This window comes from Cervus elaphus, chromosome 7, assembly GCF_910594005.1.
Source record: "Cervus elaphus chromosome 7, mCerEla1.1, whole genome shotgun sequence".
Classification (NCBI taxonomy): domain Eukaryota; kingdom Metazoa; phylum Chordata; class Mammalia; order Artiodactyla; family Cervidae; genus Cervus; species Cervus elaphus.
This window is the reverse complement of record NC_057821.1, coordinates 24,516,085-24,540,647: the sequence shown is the minus strand read 5'-3', so window position 1 is coordinate 24,540,647 and position 24,563 is coordinate 24,516,085. Positions and strand designations below refer to the sequence as shown.

The following is a 24,563-nucleotide window of genomic DNA, read 5'->3' as shown; positions in this document are numbered from 1 at the left end:
ATGGACTGTATAGTCTGTGGGGTCACAAAGAGTTGGACACGACTGAGTGATTTTCACTTCACAGGATTATAAATCCCTGCAAAGATGTCAAATTGTGTGAGGCAGGATCATAACCGCTGCCAACTATGTTTATGGCACAGATCTGTGTAAGATCTGTAATGTCTTTTTTGCTATGTTATTCTGACTCTGTAAGTTTGTATTTTGAAGGTCTTTACCAGATCGGTGTTGACTACATATTTCAGAAGTAAATCTACCTCAACATTTCCCTGAGCCTAGTAAATGAAGAAGTACATGAAGTACACAACAAGGGAAGGTAGATATAAATTACTCTCAAATTTATAGTCGTGATACCCAAGAGATGAATTGTCCAGTCCGAGTTTACCTAAGACATCTGTCATGACGTCAAGACAATTAGAGTCCCAAGCTCCATTTTTAGCAGATACAAAAGGACCAGAGATGATACCGCAGACTGAGAGACAATATGAAATTGTCATAGTCTTGGAAAACAGATATAAACTAACCATCTCACACATGCATGCTGTGAGGTTATAGAGTACTCAAGAGAGTTAACCTTATAGATTCCCTGCAAGTTTGCTGCCACCACTGAAAAAATAAGCTCAAACTCATGCACTTGTTGAGTTGATACAGTTGATATTGGATCCCTGAAATAGATATGATTATTCTGAACCATATAACTCAATGAAATTTTAGAGCATTCATATTCTTTTATTAAAAGATTTTTCTATTGCTGCTTTTTCACTACATTTGTGGTAGTTATAATAAATAATTAGTATTTAATAGATATTAATTGCTTTTGTACAGCTGTCTTCAGTAGATGTGGGATTCTTTATAAACTAAAAAGCAAAACAAAAAGATACACGTTTACATTTTAAGGAGTATTCAAGAAATGCATTGACTGCCTTTTTATACACAAAGCAATATAAACGAATGACAAATTAGCTAGTGTTTTTGTATCATATTTTACCTGTATTTGGTGTTCATCTTTCTTATATGGAAGAAATTATAAGAAAACTCAAGCAATTTTTTTTTGGATTCTGGTTGATTGGAAGGGCTTTGGAAATTGCTAGCTTAGAATTAAAAAGTACTCCTAGTTGTATAATTGCTCAAAATCTATTAAATCTTGGATATTTTATCAATCACCAACCCATCATCTTGTTGTTGACATAATCATATTATGCATGATGATATAAAAATCAGGAATCTGCATGTCAATGTATGACAAAAACCACTACAATATTGTAAAGTAATTAGCCTCCAACTAATAAAAATAAATGGAAAAAAAAATCAGGAATCTGAAAAAAGTGATGCTACAGTATCTTAGCTTATGTTTGAATATATCTTATTTAGCCCAATTTCATTTAGATCCCACTGAGTTCTTATGAGCATATTCTATGGATGGGTGACTAAGAAGTCCTAGGACCAGGTCACTGCTAAATTTTATTTAGATTTTATGGTACTGAGCTTTCAATAGGTCATCCTTCCAAAATGACTGATTTGTATATTATATTAAAAAAACTTAGTAAATATTTAGCTTTTAACTAGAAAGAGAGTAAAGTCAAAGAGTAGAAACGATAGAGGTAAAGCAGAGGAAACCCAGGAAAGAGTGTGGATCCAGCCCAAGTGCATATGCGTACATATGTGTGAGGGAACATCATTGCATCATAAGCTTCAGAGAACAGATCACTTTTATTGCCCAGCATCCATCAGAACCATCATGCTTTCACATTTGACTCAGATATTTCTGATTTAGTAAGAAACTACTGAACATGTATAACATCAGTTTTCTGTTGGTTGTGTTATATTCCCCATCTCTTTCAGTTTCTTTAGTATTTTAAGAGATGTTTCCAAGACATAAAGCAAAATAAAAATTTTCTGAAGCTAAGGAAAGGCTGCTTCTGAAGTATATCTGAATAAATTGCTGCAGAATAAGAAATGCCATGTCCTAAGGGACTTAATGAGAACTAGCAAGTTTTCCCATGGTCCTAAGAATTGCACAGTATGGTAAACAACCCTGAAGCCTTGTGCAGGTCCCAGGGCCAGCCCTGTTTCTTTCAGCTTTGATCAGTGTCAACTGGGACTTCCACTGAACTCACTGCAAAGTCATTGACAAGCTAGTGACTTGACCTTGAGATCGCAGAAATTAGTCTGAGGACATAGACCTTTCAGTGGAAACATTTAGGATGTTCTTGAAAGATTCACTCTTGTTAATTTAATGGGGTTGCATGTATTTCAACAAATTGAGGGCATATCAGACATTTACTTACCAAGAGAAGTACTACCTGCTTTCAAAAAGCTATCAACTTCTGCCTTGTGGGGAGAAATGGAGTGCTATTTTTTAATTAAATAATACACAGTGAATTGGCCTCTCCTGATCTTTATCCTCCTCTAGAGGCATCTAGATATAAGTGTCTTCCACATGGCTAAGTCAGTTCCATGAGCCTGTTTTCCATCTTCCAAACTTTGTTAACCTTTATTGTTGGTTGCTTTCTCCTCTCCTACCTTCTTCATCCTTGTGGATTTACACCATTTTTATTCACTTTTGTTCTTTTAAGTAATTTCAGTGGAGTAGAGGAAACAGAGATAAACATATATTCAACCTGCCCTTTTTAAACTTGGAGTTTCCCACCGGTGTCCTATTTTTATAGTCTACCTTTTATCTGGAATCCTGGCAGTAGAAACTTGATTTTTGCTCTCTTGAATTTCTTTCCCTCTTGTCTTTTCTTTTCCCCACCTTTCTCCTGCTTCATTAAAAAAAAAAACAACCTCTAAGTAATGTGTTTTGTCATATGATATACATAAATATATCTGTATCTTTTATGGAAGTTTAGCTATTGAAATGCTAAAGCTACTTGTGGTTGGCAGAATTTCCGAAATGACAGTCCTAGTCCTGGGAACCTACGAATATGATTACATAGCATTTCCATGAACACAGTATGCTGTGTGGCACAGTTTGCCTTAAAATAGAATACCCAGGATTATCAAGGTGGGGCCGTTTTAACACAGGAGACCTGAAGGGAGGAGTTTTCTCCTGCTGTAGCAGAATAAGGCAGAAGAGGAAAGCAAAAAGATTCGAAGTGTGAGAAGGAATTGAAGTGTCACTGCTTTTAGGATGGAAAGCACCACACGAGAAAAAAGAAAAACCAGACCGACTTTATAAATAGAAAGTGGACCTTGGCCGATGGCCGGCAAGGAAACAGGGACCTCTATTCCATGGCTACAAGGAAATGAATTCTGTGAACAATCGGAATGAGTTTGGAAATGGATTCTTAGGCAGAGATCCGAGCCAAGCCTGTCTGAACTCTTGACCCACAACCTGAAGATCATAAATTTGTGATATTTTAAACCACGAAAATGTATGGAGTTTTGTTACACAGCCATAGAGAACTAATATGCTATCTCACATAAAGCTCTTTGTTTATGATATTGCCATGAACCTTGGGTCCTAAAATCAGCTACAGGGATGGTGAACATGGCTCCGTGGCTCTGTTTATCTGTGTGTTTTTGTATCCATCACATTAGTAGCTTTTTAAGTTTTCTCATTCTGTAAAAGAAGTCATTTATCAAGCTGACTTGAATAGATAAGAAAACTAGGAGAGGCAGTTGGTGACAGGAGTCTATTGGTGACACTCAGGCTCATTTAGCATCTTCTCTTGTGCAACCTCTCCCTGCCCCCTGGGCACCTGCTTTCTGGGAAACAGCTGTTTGGAGTATGCAAGGACAGAATCTTCCTGTCATGGGAGGATGTTCTTCTCAAGACTGGCAGAATGTTCATCCTGGAAAGGATACCCGCATTGCCAGTCTGTGTCTTTCCTCCCTCCTGGCAAAACCACAGCTTTGCCATTAAGGAATGTTTCTGCACCGTTTCTTCTCTTTACTGCAATACAAATTCACTGCTTTGTTGAGTGAGGTGGGTGGCAAAATTATCATAATGGTATTTTATATATGTGGCTTTGTGGGGAAATGAGATGCTCTGCATAAGTAAACTTTTCATTTAATTAAAAATTGTTTTTTATCACTACATTTTTTAAAAGACTTCATCTCTTGAAGAGAAAAGAATACATATATTATCCAGTCTTATTAAATGGAAAATAATGCAGACCGATCACGTTTTTATTGATGATTCATGGTCATCATTAAAGCTATCATTTATTTCACAGCCCTGTTTCTGCACTGATGCCCTTAGGGACCCTTCTTCTTGTACTAAATAGCCCCAGACCACTAAATCTTTGATTCTTCTTCTGCAGTTTATATTTTTTCTGCTATCTTCCTTATAAACAGGAGGTTAACTTTAATCCATTATTTCTGTTGACTTATCTGTGTCCAGTAGTTTTCCACCCATATGTACATGTAGTTCTAATCCCAAAATTGAACTGTACTAACTTACAATCAAGTCATTTAAGATGTGTACAGATGGTAGGTTGTAGCTAAATATAATAAAGACTCATGAAAACTTACATTTGAATGGTTTTTAATTCCCCAAACATTAATTGAACAGTTATTATGTCCAGAAAATTATACGGCTTATATGAAAATCTAGACGTTTTAAAGTTAATAGATAGGGACAACAAATATTTACATAACTACTGTCTAATAAGAATATGTGTATTAAAATCTCGTTATTCTACATCTATTACAAGGAAATCATTGATTCAATATGGACCTGCTTAACCATTAGTTCTTCATAAAATTAGTATACTTTTTCTTTATAATATTCATTACCTAGTCAAGACTTCAACTTACTGTTTTTCATGTTCTCAAGTACCTAAGCAGTGTCATACACAATAAATGATCATTAAATATGTGTTGTAAATAGTGAAATGTAACCTATTTGACTTCTCTGCTATCCTAATACCCCTGTGCAGCCAATATCCTATTACAGATCTCTTTCATCGGGAAGATGTTGAGTGGTTTGTTTTCCTGTTTAGACTATGACTGCTACAGCATCCTATTACAGATAGTAAATTTTGAATATTTGTGTATAATCTTAAAATATGTATTCAGAATTTCCACTATTTCCAATAAGATAGTCATGCTAGATTTATTAAAAAATATCATTTTAAATGATTTTCCAACTAAGTATTTTTTAAGTAGTTAAGTATTTATTAAGTATTTTTAAAGTATGTCTAAGTATTTTACTTAGATTTTGACCCCTGAATTGATCTTGTTGAAAGATGCGCCAGGTTTATTTTTTGTCTTTGTATACTCCTGGCACAAGGCAACCGTATGCTTGCTGCTGCTGCTGAGTCACTTCAGTCATGTTCTAGGGTTACTCAAATCTCAGTTTGAAATGAAAAATTCCACAGGTCCATAAGAGTTTAATAATCCGTATTGGAGCATAGCAGTAAGTGTACCAGTTATGTTGCAAGGAGGAAGCCAATTCTGACCATGTTGGAACTGTTTCTTTGACTTGCTTTTTGTTGCTTTAGTTATTTTAATCATACAGAATGGTTTGCCTCAGAGTATCCTGCCCCTCTGCCTGACTGTTAAACTAAAGTGCCTTTGTTCAGAACCCTGTCCACCTGTGGATGGCAGGGAGGAAGAAGTAACACATCCCAAACCTGAGGCTTGCCATTCTAGGAAATATTTGCAAGATCAACGGCCTTTTTACTTTGCTTTCTCACCTCCCCTCATCTCTAATCTATAAAAGAACCTGGCATCCAGACCCCCAAAAGATGGTTATTTTGAGGCACTAGCCTGCCATCTCAGTCTGCCAGCTCCCTGATTAAAGTCTCCTCCTTGCCTCAACACATTGTCTCTTGAATTCATTGGCCTATTGTCCTAGAGTGAGCTTGGATTTGGTAAATGTTCAAGTGTGCATCAGAACTGGAGATTGGCCAGTCCAAGATAGGTAGTGGTTTCCACAGGCATTTAATGACCTAAGAGCAGAGGAAGTGCATGGTGGGTACCGACGGGTCATAGTGGTGCTATGATAACATGTATTGGATGCTTACAATGTGCTAAGTTTTGAATCACTATGTTGTAGTGACAGAAAGAAAACATGAGATCGTAAGACATTTTTTCCCTCTTAGGAGTGGATGACAACAAAGGGCATTTAGCTAGGTTTAATAGGGAGCATGAGGACTATGAAATATAAATAAAATGGTATGTGTCAGCTCTGAAGATGCCAAGAAAGTCATCCTTGCCTTACAGACTCTTTGGAAGAATGCTCCTGAGGGACGAAGGTGATGGTGTATTTATCTCTGCATACCTCATAGTGCCTAGAGCAATATTTGTGCATAGTGGAAGGAACATGTATGTCCACTGAACTGAGTGGACATGCTTTCTTCTTACAGAGTACAGAATTTCACAAACTCCTTCATAACTGAAGTTCCCTCACAGCATATATTATAGATTCTGCCCCTGTGTAGCCCATTTAACATAAGAATGATTAAAAATGCTCAGGACATCCTTAAACATTTAATCAAAACATGGAACTCTTTTAGAGGAACCTGACTCAGTAACTTTGAGGGGACAGAGGTTGAAGAGGAAGTGAGGAGATGGCTTCACCTTCCTCACCTCCCAGAGCCAACCTGCAGCAATAGGATTTATTTATTTGTCTGCTCGGCTTACCATGCACATAGAGACAGTCCCCTCTTCTGTAGGGTACGTGTTTCAGATCTTGGCAGGTTAAAAACCAAGAGTCAAAGTGAATAGTGGTAATCTCTGAACTGGAACATTTCTGTGTTTTCCTGGTCTTTCCCTTTTAGCTTGCACTTAAGAATTGAAGGGAAAAAAATTCTTCCACATACCTGAGTGGTATTGGAAGCTGTTAAACAGTGGTTAAAACTGGGTGGATTGGAGGGAACTTTCCTCCTCCATTTTTTAAAGTTTGGCTGTAGGTCCTTCTGCCTGCAGGCTACAGTCACATTAGTGGTTGGAAATTGGATAACGACAGCACAATGACAAATCCAGGTTGCTTGCAATAAGTTGCTAATCCCTTTGCTTTAATATCGGAGCAGCGTATAATGATGTTTGGACATCACTCCAGTTTACTGACGACCCCACTGGGGCCAGCAATAGAACCTTACAACTGTCTAACAAGGCGTCAGGTGACTCCCGTCGTCACAGCAACGGACACTGGAATCTAATCTTCCCTCCATCCCTTCTAGCACCCAATAACGCCTAGATTATATAAGTGGCCCATCATTGCTTGGTAACTTGAATCAATTAACGTTAATTCGCACAATGCTATGATGTATTGTGATCACTTTCATTTCAGGGAAGGGGGAGAAATTGCTATAAGTCACCTAAAATGAGGTTGTCTGTGGTGCTGGGGTATTAATTGGGTGTCCATATTAAATGCAAAAGGAGCCCCATCGTGAAAGGAAAGTGGATGAGTGACTCTCTTGGCTGCTATTGACCTATCAGAAGAAGACAGTGCCCTTTTCCTTTGCTTTTATCTATTACAGTTTTCCCTATTGCGTGTCAAGTTGATGTATTATAAAAAATTCATTTGGTGACCTTTCACCCCCCTAGCAGATTAAACAATTTCACTTCGATGGCATCATTAACAAGACCCTGCATTTAATGATGATTTCTCTAAAAGGCCACGGAGATTCGATTTTAAGCTAACAGATTTATTGCACTATTATAACATATCGTAAAAAACTGTACCACCTACGGTCAGGTTTTAGGTTAGAAACTGCTTTAGAGTTTATGTGAAGCTTAAAGTGGTATTACCTTGGGATATGCTGTAGCGGCAAGTCTTTGACCTCCAGTGGGATGCTGTTTACATTTAATCAGAGATGTTTGCTCACAATAAACTTAAAAATGTGTCAGGGACAGGCCTTTTAGCAAGTGTTCAGGCAGTTGGTTCCCATCCCTCTGTCTCTAGACATCAGTGTACTAATGTCAGGATCTTGGATGGAGTCTTTTGGCTTTTTTAACCCACACAGCCAGCCTGCATCCTGTCCTGCATCAGAAAGCATTTAAGAAAAGGCGAGGGAAGAAATAGAATTTGGGAACCATGTAGAATTTTCCAATAACCTGGGAACCATGGAATGAATAGCATGGATTTTAAAAATCTGATTTAATTTTTTTTAAAGGACCTTACCCACTGTGGCTACGCAAAATAACAAATGATGATCAGACTAGCGCATGTGGGATTCCTAGTGAGTGATGGTCATGGTCTTGGCTGGTAGATGACCAAAGCGGTTTGTAGGACCACACATGCCCTGCCCTCCCATTCTCCAGGATTCTCCAGGGAGAGGGAAATTGTTCCCTAGAGAAACTAAATAGTTTTTGATCTTCTGTATTTGTTCTTCCACTGTTCCTCTTCTGAGGACTAATTATCACCTTTGCCTCACATACACCCTCCATGTAAAATGAATCTTTTATCTCCCCACATAAGAAAAAAGAATAGATTAGGAAATAAAGTAGTTGACTCACAAGAATTTAATTGAAGATGGGTAGACTACCTTTTTTAAATTTTTTATTTTTTTTATTATAGTATACATACTCATCAACTTTATTTTTTTTTCATTTATTTTTATTAGTTGGACGTTAATTACTTTACAATATTATAGTGGTTTTTGTCATACATTGACATGAATCAGCCATGGATTTACATGTAAGATGGTAACGATAACCCTATATGCAAAACAGAAAAAGAGACACAGATGTACAGAGCAGAATTTTGGACTCTGGGAGAAGGCGAGGGTGGGATGTTTTGAGAGAACAGCATCGAAACATGTATACTACCTTTTTTTTTAAATCACAGTCTTGTTAGACCTGAGTTAGGATATTTTGAGAGTAATCTATTATCCTATACTAGGGCAATATATGTGATAAATGATGTCTATGTATCTCCATTTAAATGTTTAAACTCTATTGCATGCCTCTGATGCGTAATACACAATAGGTTTAATGGAACAATAGGTATATAACCTATAATGTTCATTTAATAAAGCTACCTTGTTCTTCAAAAATTCCAAAGCTCTGGGAAAAAGATGCTTTGAGATATCATGAATTATGTAACTATTTTATTTATGATTATTCCATTTTATTGCTAAGTCACATCAGAAATTAATATGCTCAAAAGAGGTGAAAAACAATATAGCTCTAGACTTTGGTCATACACTTACTGTTTGTAAAATCTTTGGCATACTACTTAAGCCTTTTTGGACCTCGGTTTCTTCATGTGTAAATAAAACTGTCTGTCGTTGTGTCATTTTAAAGATACAATGAGTTTATAGGTGGAATGCATAGAATAGTACCTGTATGGGGTAAGTGCTCAGCGTATATTAATTATAAATAAGTATTTTTCTCCCTGAGGGCTTCATTCAATTGAAATCAATTAATCAATGAATTCTACAGTTACTGATTCTATTTAGTGCAAGCATCTTGTGAAGACTGTGCATACAAAAGAGTTGTTGTGAGATTAAATGAGATAGTCCTTGCTCCTTGGAAGAAAAGCTATGACCAACCTAGACAGCATATTAAAAAGCAGAGACATTACTTTGCCAACAAAGGTCAAAACTATGGATTTTCCAGTAGTCATATGTAGATGTGAGAGTTGGACCATAAAGAAAGCTGAGTGCCGAAGAATTGATGCTTTTGAATTGTGGTGTTGGAGAAGACTCTTGAAAGTCCCTTGGACTGCAAGGAGACCAACCCAGTCCATCCTGAAGGAAATCAGTCCTGAATATTCATTGGAAGGACTGATGGTGAAGCTGAATCTCCAATACTTTGGCCATCTGATACGAAGAGCTGACTCATTTGAAAAGACCCTGATGCTGGGAAAAATTGAAGGCGGAAGGAGAAGAGGACGACAGAGGATGAGATGGTTGGATGGAATCATCAACTTGATGGACATGAGTTTGAGCAAGCTCTGGGAGTTGGTGATGGACAGAGAAGCCTGGTGTTTTGCAGTCCATGGGGTCGCAAAGAGTCAGACACAACTGAGCAACTGAACTGAACTGAACTGAGTCTTTGTGAAGCAGTGGTGTGGGGAGGTTGTTCCCAGGCATCTCTTCCCAATTCTTTGTGGTGATATCATCTTGGTACCCACAGAATCAACCAGGATGAATGTATTTATACCATAGAAAATGAAAAAACACTAAAATCTGATCCTTTCTGGGGAAATCTGATTAATTAGCATACTTATAAAATATCCCCACCTTCTAAGTGTTTTAGTCTGATATGATGCCTCACTGAGATTTTTTGGAGTTAATAAATTGTGATTAAATCTAAGTTCATAATATATGTTCTTCCACCCCACCCCTCACACACCTACTTCATCATTTCCTATGACAAAGCAAACATATAAAGTAAATATATAATTATTCTTTGGTTGTAAGTTCATGTTTGCTATACGGGGTATTATTTAGTTTCTGGAAACAAAGGCAAACCTTTTCACTAGTAATGATGTATTATGGAAAATAGCTACTACAGTGGTATGATATCTGAAATCTGAGGCATGGATTCTTTTCTTTTTTTAACATATGCCAGAAATACAAGCAGTTTCAAAACTGGGAACTTGATATATATTCGGCCTTATAGTCTTTCAGTCCTCGTCCAGCCTTCAGATGGAGAAGTGGGAAAAGAACTCACAGTACAACCACAGCTTATTTTTCTGGATAAACAGGTACTTTGTGCACAGGTAACAATCTTTACTTGGAGCCGGGCACCATATTGTATTCGGAGCATGTTTCAGACTCCATCATCATCATAATACATGGGTACGGAACACCCACGCTGTGACAGTTGGTGCACTTAGAACATCTAACTACTTTCATTATTTTCCTTCCATTTCACAGCCTGCTTTCCTTCCACTTTCTGGAAAAAGTCCAGAATATGATTATGGGTAAGAGTAGAATTCTAATGCTTTTTCACTCCAAACAAATTCTTACAGTAGGTCTCAGGTATCTTCTCAGAAATCTATCCTTCCCAAAGTGCTGGATCTATATCTGAAGAAGTCATTTCATATGCTGGTGAAGGCATTTATGCCATTACATTATAGTTCTATGTTATTTTAAGTGACTTCTCCTGTATGTGGTTAAGTACAGTATCAACAAGAGGCTTCTGTATGCTTCATTCTAATTTCAGTGTCCAAGTCCTTGGATTTTATCTTTTCTATATTTACTAATGTCATGGGTAGAAGAAGTGAAATATGATAGTTAAATCAACTTTCCACTCTAATTTTAAAAAATGCATCCCATGACATGCTTGTAGAGGGACAAAGCCCGTGGGACTGAGGTCCACACTTTTGCTCTGGTCAGGCACTTACCCAGCTCTCCTGCTTTGTTCTCTTAATGTTTCCTTCCTTATTATTTTTTTTTTAAAGCACCTTACAAGCCACAAGATCTGCTGGCACTTTTAAAAAATAAATTTTATTATTTTTTGACCCAACTGTGGGGCATGTGAGATCTTAGTTCCCCAACCAGGCATGGAACCCATGCCCCCTGAAGTGGAATTGTGTAACCACTGGACAGCCAGGGAAGCCCCTTTCCTATCTTATTAACCTTCAGCAAACAGTGTCAGTCTCCTTTTCTGTAAACTCAGCTTTCCTTTGTCCTCTTCACTGCCTGCCCCAAAGTTTCTTGCAAAATCTCCCTTCTCACGATAAAATTATTTGATATATTCTTCTTAACATGACAAAGAATATTTATTATTTTATTTTATTATTTTTTCCTGACTATTGAACTCTGTGGGAGAATGTGAGGGTGGGATATTTCAAAAGAACAGCATGTATACTATCTATGGTGAAACAGATCCCCAGCCCAGGTGGGATGCATGAGACAAGTGCTCGGGCCTGGTGCACTGGGAAGACCCAGAGGAATCGGGTGGAGAGGGAGGTGGGAGGGGGAATCGGGATGGGGAATACGTGTAAATCTATGGCTGATTCATATCAATGTATGACAAAACCCACTGAAATGTTGTGAAGTAATTAGCCTCCAACTAATAAAAAATTAAAAAAAAAATGCTTATTCTCATGAATGTGTGGTATATGAAAGATTTTGTCTGAATCCTCTTCTTTTTTGGTTAACTTCACAAAATTCTCTCTGAGTCCTATTTTTCCTATTTTTTTTTTCCAGAATCGGAGAGTAGAGTCCCTGGGGCCCCCATCAGAGCCTTGGGTCATTTCGGTTTCCCTGGAAGGGACATTAGATTCTGTGCTGAGAGGTAGGTACTTGTGACATTCGGAGACCCGCTATAAATGCATCTGCCCAAAGATGTTTGCAACCACTGGGGATTCATAACAAAGTCACTAATACTCAGTATCTTTGGTAATTTGGGAAAAAAAAAATTCCACCGCCAGTGTACAATGCCGGTGTCTTCTAAAAACTACATGAGGTTGACAGGAAATGTTTAAGGAGCCATCTGCCCCGCAGTTGTGATGAGCATTTTTGTCATACCTGTAGCATATGTGTGTGTGTGTGTGGTGTGTGTGTGTGAAAGTGTTAGTCACTCAGTCATGTCTGACTCTTTTCAACCACAGAGAGTGCAGCTCTCCAGGCTCCTTTGTCCATGGAATTCCCTTCTCCAGGGGATCTTCCCAACCCAGGGATCAAGCTTGGGTCTCCTGCATTGCAGGCAGATTCTTTACCATCTGAGCCACCAGGGAAGCCTATATATATATATATATATTTTTTTTTTTTATCTGTTGGTGAACATTTAGACTGTTTCCACATCTTGGCTAATATAAATAGCACTGAAACAAATATGGGGATACCTCTTTGAGATCCTGCTTTTAATTATTTTGGATAAATACCCAGAAGTGTGCTTGCTGGATCATGTGGTATTTCTAGTTTTAGTTTTGTGAGGCACCTTGATACTCGTTTCCAAAAAGGCTATACCATTTTGTATTATCATTAAAAGTGCTTGAGAATTCTAATTTCTCCTCAACACTTGCTATCTTCTGACCCTTTTGAAAATAGCTGTCCTATTAGGTGTAAGATTATATCTCATTGTGGTTTTGATATGCATTTCCCTGATGACTAGTGATGTTGAGCATCTTTGCATATGCCTGTTGGCCATTTACAGGTCTTCTTTGGAGAAATGTCTGTTCAAGGTCTTAGCCTATTTTTTAATTGGGTTATTAGTTTTTAAGCTACTGAGGTTTAAGAATTTCTTGTATATTTTGCAAACTAACACTAACATCAGATAAATGACTTGCAAACATTTTCTCCCATGCTATAAGTTGCCTTTTCATTCTGTTAATTGTTAACTATGCAGAAGCTTTTAAATTTGATGAAATCCCACTTGTCTAATTTTGCTTAAACTGTCCGTACTACCCAAAGAGATCCACAGATTTAATTTAATCTCTATCAAACTCTCAATAATATTTCTTACAGAAGTAGAAAAAAGCAATTCTAGAATTTATATGGAGCTGCAGAAGATCTTAAATAATCAAAATGATCTTGAAAAATAAGAGCAAAATGAGAGGCACCACTTCCTAATTTTAAAGCATATTACAAAACTATAGTAAACAGTATGATACTGGCTTCAAAACAGTCATATAGACGAATGGAACAGACTAGCGAGCTGAGAAGTAAATCCACTCACTTATGGCCAACTGATATTCAACACAGGGATGAAGGATATACAATGGAGAAAAAATTGTCTCTTCAGCAAATGGTATTGGGGGAAACTGGATATCCACGCCCAGAAGAATGCAGTTAGACACTTATTTTACACCATATAGGTTAGGACATTTGTATTAATTTGAGTGTTCTGTAATGCTTTTGCAAACTTGTAAACGACTCATTTACCAATTTAAACATTTGCCTGTCTGCAACATTGCTGGTTTCCAAGAATAGACTCTGATTTTACAGTTACTTCTTGCTCTACCCTGGCTTTGAGTCTAAGCTCATCCTCATGCCTCCTATAAAATATGTACCTTGCCATCCTTCATACATTACCTGTACCCAGTACCTTACACTCCATGCTTTACCCCTACCTCATACCTACTCATCTGCTATACCTTACTCAGCCTCTATAATCTACTGTGCCCCACTCCTGACTCATACTATCCCAGGTTCTTCATTACTTTTCTTTCAGTTATCCCAAGGATATCCTCACCGACTTGTTTAGAATCATACTGAATCATGAAAAATGAATAAGGCATTAAACCATTTGTTATTTTCTTCTATTAATACCAAGTTGTGCTCAGGTGAATGGACTCCCCTGGATCAGTATTGTCACCATTGTCCTTGTTTGGAGACTCAATATGAACATATGAGGAATGGTCTGGATGTCTAATATGCATACATTTTATGTGTGTGTGAATGTCATGAAATAGGAAAAAAATTATTTATAGAAATGCCCACATCACCGAACAGTTTATTTCAATGATTGGAATTATCTCTCAACGCCATCATGAATTGTTTCTCTTTAACTAAAGAGAGAATGGAACCAAAACCATTTGGCATAGACCACCTAACTTAAGTATTTCCTGCAGAAAAATAAATTAACAACAAAATCATATCTATATGTCTAGCCTAAAACTTTTGTTCTGCAAATTAACTTCATGTTCTTTGACCTCAGTCAATCCTCTTCAGTTTAAAAAAAAAAAAAAGAAGATTATTAGCTGTTAACCAAACTGGGATTATACACATGTGCTGTGTGTATAGGCCCTGTCATGTCCAGTTCTTTGCAACTCCGTGGATTGTAGCCAGTCAGGCTCCTCTATCCATGAAATTTTCCAAGCAGGAACACTGGAGTGGGTTACTGTTTCTTCCTCCAGGAGATCTTCCCCACCAAAGGATCAAACCTGCTTCTCTTACATCTCCTGCATTGGCAGGTGGGTTCTTTACCACTGTGTCACCTGGGAAGCCCTGTGGATTTATATACTCAAAGATAATTATTTTAGAACCTTCAGATCCTTTGATATTTAATTATAGATCCTCGTTGTAGAAAAATATGTCCTCAATATTAAAAAAAATCTCAACATTAATGATGTAATAGTTTGTTAGTGTAGATAGCTAGGGGTAAGATGGTTAGTTGTGGGAATGGGTGGGGGTGGAATTTGGACTAAAAAGGTATTTTAAAACCCTATTTCTTATAGAATCACATTCAAGTAGCATTCCCTGATAAATCAGGTAATCAACTTCAGTCTTGCTTCAAACCCAACACCTCATCTTCTCCCAGGTTTCCTCAGCCAGTCCCAGCTTGATCAGGGAGCCTGTCAATGACATTTGTCTATTTTACAATTATCATTCCAGGGATATGGAGAACCCCAGAGTAATATACTGTATTTGGCAGCAACTGCCTACGCTTTTGGGCACATATGCTTCAAATCTGAGAATATCATAGATATATATGGGAATCTTTGTAGAGATCTCTGAGGCAAGCTGGTATTTAACACAAAAGCAAGCCCATTTGAAGCTGAAGTACTTTCCATTAGGCAGTTTGGCGGCTGTTCTATGAGGCAGACTCACTGTGCTCGCCGGACACATTTCGATTAAATGCTGCTTTGTATTCCTCCAAAGATGGGAACAATAAGGACGTTTGTCAAAGGAAAAACTGCAGCAAACGATTTCATGTTGAACATCTGTACTCTGCAGTTCATTGTTTGCAAGAGTTTATTGACCATAATTTTGATGCATATAGGTTTTAAAGAGTATGAACGGCATTTATCTTGGGCGCCTATCATTTATTTGAGTCTTAGCTTATTTATTTCCATTTTTTCTGGGCATTTTTATTTATTTTGGGACTCTGAAGAGATGAAGGAAAAGATGTTTCTGAAAAGGGAAGTTTTAGTTAGCCGTGCAAAATTGATGAAGAAAGACAATGTTTTCCCAAAAAAGGATTGAGCAATTGAATTGAAAAATGTAATACTGTGCATATTCTATCTTTATGAAACCTTTCAGCGTTAAAGATCTCAAACCAATTTTTAAACATTAGGACCACTCTCCTGTCTCATTGTCCATCATACCAATAATCACAGTGACATTTCCAAACTGAAATGGAGCAGCTGTTAATTAGCAAAGTCATTTGAGGATAGTGGAAGCAGAAGACTAATTCATGGCATTGTGAACGGGATCGGAGCTCAGTTTCCTTCTTTCGGTTTGTAAATGGATGGCCTATTGTTAGAAAATGTAAGCTTTCCTTTTTGCATTTTATTCAGGGAAACCAAAGTGCAGACAATCCAAGTTGCTGAACAGGGTAGTCTTTATCAGTCCTGATCTGATGCATGGCTGTGCTCCTAATCTATTGGCCTCACTCTGCCACCACATAAACTACCGATCCCTTGACCAGAAGAGAGGCAGAGCCTAGAAACTGACCACCAAGAAAGATAATAGACTTTCTTTCTTTAGAGACATTTAATAATAAAATCCATGCATGCATGCTAAGTCGGTTCAGTCATGTCTGACTCTGTGTGACCCTATGAACTGTAGCCCGCCAGGCTCCTTTGTCCATGGAATTCCCAGGCAAGAATACTGGAGTGAATTGCCATTTCTTCCTCCATGGGATCTTCCTCATCCAGGGATTGAACCCGCATCTCATATGTCTAACCTGTATTGGAAGGCCTGTTCGTTACTACTAGCACCACCTGGGAAGCTCAATAGTGGCTAAGAATACAAACTTTATGAAATCAGGCAGATTTGATCTATAACCTTCTCACCAAGTAATTTATTTCCTGAGCCTATTTCCTAATCTCTAGACTGTAGATAATAGTATATTTTGTGGTGTTGTGTAGTTTGTATATAATGATGAATAGAATGCCCAATGTTTGGCAGAGTGAACTTTGATATATGTTAGCTGTTGTTACTATTATTCTGGGCTTCCCTGGTGACTCAGATGGTAAAGAATCCGCCTGAAAATGTGGGAGACCTGGGTTCGATCCCTGGGTTAGGAAGATCCCCTGGAGAAGGGAATGGCTACCCACTCCTATATTATTGAAAACTCCATGGACAGAGTAGCTTGGCAGGCTACAGTCCATGGGGTCACAAAGAGTCGGACACATCTGAGTGACTTTCCCTCACTATTATTCTCTCTTGACTTAATTGGTTTCAAGAGTTGCCTAAGAGAAGCCTGATGGATTTAGTGACCTTTTTAATTAATTTTTTCTTGATTGTCCAATTGCCTCTCTACAGAGATTACTTGAAGAAATTGCTCTAGTGTAGGTGACTAACATACACTATTTGGTTTTGTGTTTGTTTGTAGGATGTACTCACGTAGAAACTCAAGATGGTTATGTGAGCTTCTCCAACTTGGCAGTTTTGATCTCTGGGTCAAATTGGCACTTTATTTTTACTGTCACTTTTCCTCCAGGTAATTTCAACACTGTATGTTTTTATTATCTGTTTCTTTCTTTCTTTCTTTTTTAAAACATAGCCCCTTCTCCTTTATAATGGGACTAGCTCCTCTCATGAATAAGAGTCACTGTAGCTTAGAGAAAAAATTCCCCTGGTTATATCATTATGGTATGAGAAGCAAGAACACATGTCGAAATTAAGCCTGAAGAGCAAGTATTGCTTCCTGGTAAGCAAGAATCCAAATGTACATTTTCTTCTAGTTGTTAAAATTTATTTTGAATGTTCTACTTTTTTTCCTATGACATTTGATGGAATTTGGTTGAATATTAATTTTAAATTTTTAATTTATAAGGAAGAGAGTCATGGAGTATTGAGTTTTATGAAACCTTATCTTTTAGTCCTGCCTGCCTCATCCACTGCCCCACCCCCACCTTGGAAATGATGACTATACACATTCACAATCCTGGTACTTTAGAACTGTAGGTAGAAGGTGTGTGTAAACTGTTTATACGATCCAGTTCTTTCTGAGAAAACATTCAAAAGAAGTCTCCCTTCTGAAGCATTCTTGACAAATTTCACTTTGTTAGAGGGTACTACTATTCAATCACTTTGTAGTGAATAAATGCTACTTAAACTTCAAAGGCAGATGAGCTTATGAAAAATATTACTCTCCCATTTCCATGATGAATAGAGTCCAGTTTCCTCCCTACAGAGGAATGGTGAGAGTTCAATTTTGGGCATCCTTTTTATAAAGGATTAAACTCTGATAGAGACACAATTACCACTTTAAAATGATTTAGATATTGCATCCAATATTGTAATTTACCAGAAAAAACCTTCCTCACCTAAGGGAGCATCAAAAAAATTCTAAAAATTTTAGCATTACGTTTGAACCGAAAAGTTGATATTTATAATCAATTATTAATTTGAGTCAAGGAAATTAGTCTGATACTTAAGACAGGCAACTGTGGATAGTAGTTAATGCATCAGCTGTGATAATGCAAGGCTTTTAAAAAATACACCAGAACAATCATGAGTGGATTTAAACCTCTTAGATATTGGAAATGGCAAAGGAAATGAAATGTTTTCATGTGAGCTGTCTGAACCCCAGCAACAAATATTTAATTAAGACCAGATATGAGTTCTCCTTCATGAAACTTAAATTCAAACCGCAGTATACTTTTCAAAAAGTTAAAAATATGGCTCTCATGAACATGTATGATGAACACTTGTCAACAAGTTACTTAACTTTTTAATGTGGGAACCAGGAGGATAGCAAGGTGTATAGTTCATGTAGCCTGGAAAGAAAAGACTGCTGAAATCAGTTTGCTAAATTGGATACAGGGCAACCAAACTCTAATCTTTTCTCAGTTGTGTGTCTACGAATATCACTTATATTCTTACTGGATGAAAATCATTTTCAACTTACCCAATGTTCTACAAATTCACAAGACTGGCCCCTAAATGTTAAACATTAAGTTAAAAAAGGTGTGTTCCAGAGAATTTGATAAACCTTGGATGAGTTGTTTGAAAATCCTCTTTTATGACATTGATAATATCTGTAATCTTTTTTCCCCCCTCTCAGTTCCAAGTTTTAAACCATTTTTCTTCACAAAGAGAATATCATCTGGGGTCGGGTAGTATTGTTAATTTTGTAAGACAGCTATTCTTTTGATATCTGTGATGTTGTCCTAATGAAAGGACAGATTCATGGAGAATGTTCAGTGCCTTGACCGTGGGATTCCCAAAGATATATTTTGAAGGGTAACACATGCAGAGCTGAATATTTTAGTCCCAGCTTACTGGATATTTAAAAGGCCATTGCCCTACAGTTTTTCAGTAGTTCAGTCAGTTCAGTTCAGTCGCTCAGTCGTGTCCGACTCTTTGCAACCCCATGAATCGCAGCATGCCAGGCCTCCCTGTCCATCACCAACTCCCGGAGTCTACCCAAACCCATGCCCATCGAGTCAGTGATACCATCCAGCCATCTCATCCTCTGTCATCCCCTTCTCCTCCTGCCCCCAATCCCTCCCAGCATCAGGGTCTTCTCCAATGAGTCAACTCTTCTCATGACGTGGCCAAAGTACTGGAGTTTCAGCTTCAGCATCAGTCCTTCCAATGAACATCCAGGACTGATCTCCTTTAGGATGGACTGGTTGGATCTCCTTGCAGTCCAAGGGACTCTCAAGAGTCTTCTCCAACACCACAGTTCAAAGCATCAATTTTTCAACGCTCAGCTTTCTTCACAGTCCAACTCTCACATCCATACATGACCACTGGAAAAACCATAGCCTTGACCAGACAGACCTTTGTTGGCAAAGCAATATCTCTGCTTTTTAATATGCTATCTAGGTTGATCATAACTCTCCTTCCAAGGAGTAAGCATCTTTTAATTTCATGGCTGCAGTCACCATCCACAGTGATTTTGGAGCCCGAAAAAATAAAGTCTGACACTGTTTCCACTGTCTCCCCATCTATTTCCCATGAGGTGATGGGACCAGATGCTTAACTAAGACTAAATACTTCATCAAGGTTATTTGAAGGCATATGTTATAAAACCAAATGTAGGGGAGGAGCCAAGATGGCGGAGGAGTAGGACCGGGAGACCACTTTCTCTCCTACAAATTCATCAAAAGAATAACCGAATGCAGAGCAAACTTCACAAAACAACTTCTGATCGCTAGCTGAGGTCATCAGGCGCCCAGAAAAGCAGACCATTGTCTTCGAAAGGAGGTAGGACAAAATATAAAAGATAAAAAGTGAGACAAAAGAGCTAAGGACGGAGACCCGTCCCGGGAAGGGAGTCTTAGGCGGCCTTGCTTGGGCTAGGGTCCGGGCCTGAGTGCCCTGAGGACAATCGGGGGGAGCTTCTGTGAGGTGCCAACTTGAACTGTGGGAGACCAAAGGAGAGAGAGAAAATTGACCGGCCGGAACACACTGCCGGCCGTTCGCAGAACAAAGGGACGGGGAAAGTCCCGAGAAGAGCTCGCAGGCTGCGGACCGGCCCAGCCCCGCCGGAGGCAGGAGGCAGGGGGGAGGGGAAGGTCGCGGCGAGACACAGGGCGCAGGCACCCGACCGGCGCGGGGCGGGGACTGGGGCTGGGGACGCGGAGGGCGGAAGGCGCGCGCACCCGCCTGGCGCCAGCGGAAACTGAGACTGGGTCCGCGGAAGGGAGTGGGTGCGCCACACCTGGGGATAGCGCGCCCACCAAGCCCCTGGCTGCCTGGACCGCTCTGACGGGGAAGGCACAGAGAGCAGGCGCAGCTTTTCCTTCCGCGCTTTTGTGTAACACCCGAGGGCTGGAACCTCGCGCAGCGCGGGGCGCGCTCCATATAGAACAGCCGGGAGCCTGAGCAGCGCAGACGGAGAAAGCAGCGTCAGCCCCTTCCGGCAGCGCCAGCCCGCCCCCGCAGGGCCAGCCCCTCCCCGCAGCGTCAGCCCCGCCCCCGCAGGGCCAGCCCCTCCCCGCAGCGTCAGCCCCGCCCCGCAGCGCCAGCCCCGCCCCGCAGCGTCAGCCCCTCCCAGCAGCGCAACGGAACTAGCTACCTGAATAAGAGTCCGCCTCCGGCCGCCTGTGTCAGGGCGGAAATGAGCCTCTGAAGAGACCGGCAAACAGAAGCCAAATAAACAAAGGGAACCGCTTCAGAAGGGACTGGTGCAACAGATTAAAATCCCTGAAGAAAACACCGACTTCACCGGAAGGGCCCTGTAGATATCGAGAAGTGCAAGCTGGAACGAGGAGCTATCTGAAACTGAGCCGAACCCACACTGACCGCAACAGCTCCAGAGAAATTCCTAGACATATTTTTACTTTTTTTTTTATTTTTCTGTTTTTTCTAAGTAAGGAAAAAAAAAAATTTTTTTTTCTTTTTATATTTTTCTTTTTTATTTTTTCTCTTTTATTTTCCTTTAAAATTCCCTATTACTCCCCCATTACTCCTTAACTTTCATTTTCATAGATTTTTACGATTTTTTTAATTAGGGGAAAACCAAATGTAAACTGCAGTGAAGACAGAAGCTTCTTGGTGACACTGTGATTTTGAGCTGGCCCTGGTGTTCACATTTACTGGCCTACTGCTTCCTTTAGTTCCTGCCTGCAGCTTGCCAAGTCCCCCAACTGAGGAATTGTCTTGCATTTTTTCTTTATCATTTTCCTTAAATTATTCTTCATCATTTGCAAGACATTCTACAAGGTGAAGTGAGGCTTTGTTTAAATGAGGAGAGAAAAGATGAAGGAGAAATAGAAAACATCAGAAGGCCTGTCCTTCTGTGACCCCATAACCTCATGTTCCTTAACAGTATAGCTCCTGAGAGTGACTGCTTGTTTCCAGGTGTATCAATGTCCAGGGCTGGAATTATTTGGGAAAGCAGCTTATCCTGGCCTGTCCTTACATTGATAGACCAATCAGTGACATTTCTCCTTTTTAACAAGCTCCGAGAGAAGAGCTGTGACAAGCATTTATTCATGGATGTTATTGTTGTTTAATTTCTGAATCAAACAGAGGATTGCAATCATTTTTATTATTTTCCTTCTTATCCCTTAGAGAGAGGAACTCATCTTTTTTCCTATTTTATTATGCTTTGTCTCATATTTATTTATTTTTCTTAAAATGAAGAAAAGGGACAAAATTCAATATCTATTTAATGTCCAGAGATGGCAGATAATGGCAGATGTGATTCCTGATTTTAGATCATGGAGATTGGCCAACTATCTTTATAAAGTTTCCAAGATTGTCCATGTCTTTATTTTGTTTAATGGAAATAAATGTCACTTTAATCAATGTTTCATTAATTGCTGCATGCAAAGACATACATTTCTTCAACTCTGTAGATACATCAAAGACATAATTAAGGACTTAGTCCTTTTAATATGCATGTATATAATTTATTTTCTATTGAGGTACCATTGACATAACATTGTGTAAATTTAAGGTGAACAGTATGTTGGTTCAATATATTTACGTATTGCCATATGATTACCCCTGTAGTGTTAGCTAACATCTATATCACATTACATAATTGTCATTCTTTTTTTTGTTGTTGTTCTGAGAACAGTTAAGACCTACTCACTTAGCAGCTTTGAAATTTATTATACGGTATCCTTGACTATAATCACTATGCTATTTTGGAAATATAAAAATTGAGGAACTGAGAAACTGCATAGGGTGACCAAGTGTGTACAGAATCCTCATAAGTCTTTCTAACATGTGGACTAATCCGGCTCATTTATCCATTTCTGAACTTCCTGAGACACTCCCCAGAGGGCAAGGTGTCTGTAGGTTTGTTCTCTTGACTTCCCGCCCAGCCTTTCCATATGCACTGTCATTACTGTTGTCTAGGCTGTGGTTTCTTTAACCATTTCCTGGGGCCCTGGGGCTCTTAGGGGGCTCTCCGGGGCTGCTGGGCGGAGATGGAATGCACTCTGCCACCTGACCCAACTGCAGTTGCTATTTCCGAGTCTAGAATATTCCTCCTCCCTAAATTCACATGTCTTACTCACCAGTTCACCCAGGGGTCTTCTCAAATGTCATCTCCCCAGAGAGCTCTTTTCTGCCTCGCCCTGTCTGCACCACCATCTCAATCTTGCTCCCCCTATCTCCAGCCATTCTCAGTCTTCTGCTGGGAATTCCTCACTCCCTGGTGTCAAGAGTATCCGAGTATTTGCTTGTCTGTCTATTGCCTGCCTGCTCTATTCTGCCTTAGAACCTAAATTCCAAAAGGGACAAGAATTCTGCCTAGTTCAGCATTACAGCCCCAGTGTAAACAAAAACAAAAACTGGCATGTCATAGGCACAAATAAATATTTGTTTATGAATAGGTGAGTATAATGAGATTCTATCTAAGATTGCATTTAAATAATGTTCTGCTGTTGAAAATATTTAAAAACTGGTAGTCTCCACCCTTAGACCCAGGTTACTGCTCTAGACTTACAAACCTTAGGCCTGATTACAGCCTCTGTGTCATTATAAGTGTTCTAAACATTTCCATGGCCTACTCTTCTATATCCCAGGTAGCTCAAGCCACTTCTCCACTCAGAATTTTTTCATTTATTGACTTCAGAATGTTGTCACAGTCTTTTGGCTTTTGATGTGTAATGCCCACCCAAATTCGCCTCACATTTTTCCTGCATTAATTCCTGGTATTTCCTGGCAGTAATTTTTTTCAATATAGATCGCTTTTTCTCTTTTCTGCCTTTATTTGTTCAACTTTCACATCCCCATCTAGATACTCCCTCCTATGGAATGCTTTCTCCAGGCATATCAATGGAAAACAAACTTCCAAAGCAATTGACTTGCATCATTCTGGTGGTATGGGTCACATTCTGATTTGTATTATATTTGTATGTGTTTCCTATTTCATTTATTAGCTTGTAAATATCTTAAGAATGAGAACAGTAACTTGTCTACTTGGTGAAGTAAACAATCACTGAGCAGTTATTGGAAAATGGATAAAAGAATAAAGAATTTTGTTTTTACTTCTGTGAATCCCTAGTAAAATCCATCCCTCTGTCTCTGGGCTAGAATTAGCTTATTCAGTTGTCCATAAAAAGCAACTAATTGATATCAAACAAGCCAAATATGGCTCAAGTATAAGACGTACACATAAGAGAAGCATTTATAGATAATTTTGTTATAGTAGCTTTGGGACCAAGTCAGCCAGGAGTCAAGAGACTGGGGATCTAACTGTGACTTCCAATCCAATGTTAGGTTCAGCCCAAGGAAAGCGCAGCAAAGAAAACACAGTGTTTCCTTGAGTCGATGAAATAAAAGCTCTGTTTTTGCCTGAATTATTCAGGTGAAAGCAGAGATTTGGGGGTTTGTTTGTTTTGAATGAGCTACTCAAAAACACTAATATCTAATGAATGTTCACAAGCAAGTGTTTTTCTTTAACTTTTGTCTTGAGATATAATTGACATATGATAAGCTATACATATTTAAAGTATACTATTAAATAAGCTTTGATGAATCTATACTTCCATGAAACCATCCCCACAATTAAGATAACGAACCTATCTATCATTCCCAAAATTATAGGCAAAGTTTTAAACTTTCTATTTTTGAAATAACATACAGTAAAAATGATCTTTTTGGTAAGTTATTTTATAAATTCAAATATATATATATATATTTATATATATAAAGAGAGAGAGAGAGAGATTCATATAATCACTACCACTATCAGGATATAGAACATTTCCCAAAGGTCTCCTTTATGTTGTTCCTCTGTCCTCACATCCTCCCACTAATCCCTGCAGCTTCCAATATGGTTTCCATCCCTATAATTGTCTTTTCTAAAATAACATATAAATGGAATCATATCATATATACAGGGCTTCCTTT

At 38.7% G+C, this 24,563-nt stretch overlaps 1 protein-coding gene across 7 annotated transcripts in view; it reads left to right on the top strand.

Annotated features, from left to right (window-relative positions):
• The window catches only part of PKHD1 (PKHD1 ciliary IPT domain containing fibrocystin/polyductin), a 431,302-nt gene that overhangs the window by 390,038 nt on the left and 16,701 nt on the right, over positions 1–24,563 (top strand). For 6 of the 7 annotated variants that reach the window (XM_043907708.1, XM_043907713.1, XM_043907712.1 and 3 more), the window contains 3 exons: positions 10,471–10,606; positions 12,057–12,144; positions 17,131–17,238. In XM_043907708.1, coding sequence (XP_043763643.1) covers positions 10,471–10,606; positions 12,057–12,144; positions 17,131–17,238 — 332 coding nt within the window. The remainder of the gene's footprint in view (positions 1–10,470; positions 10,607–12,056; positions 12,145–17,130; positions 17,239–24,563) is intronic. The other variant, XM_043907711.1, reaches the window with a different exon arrangement.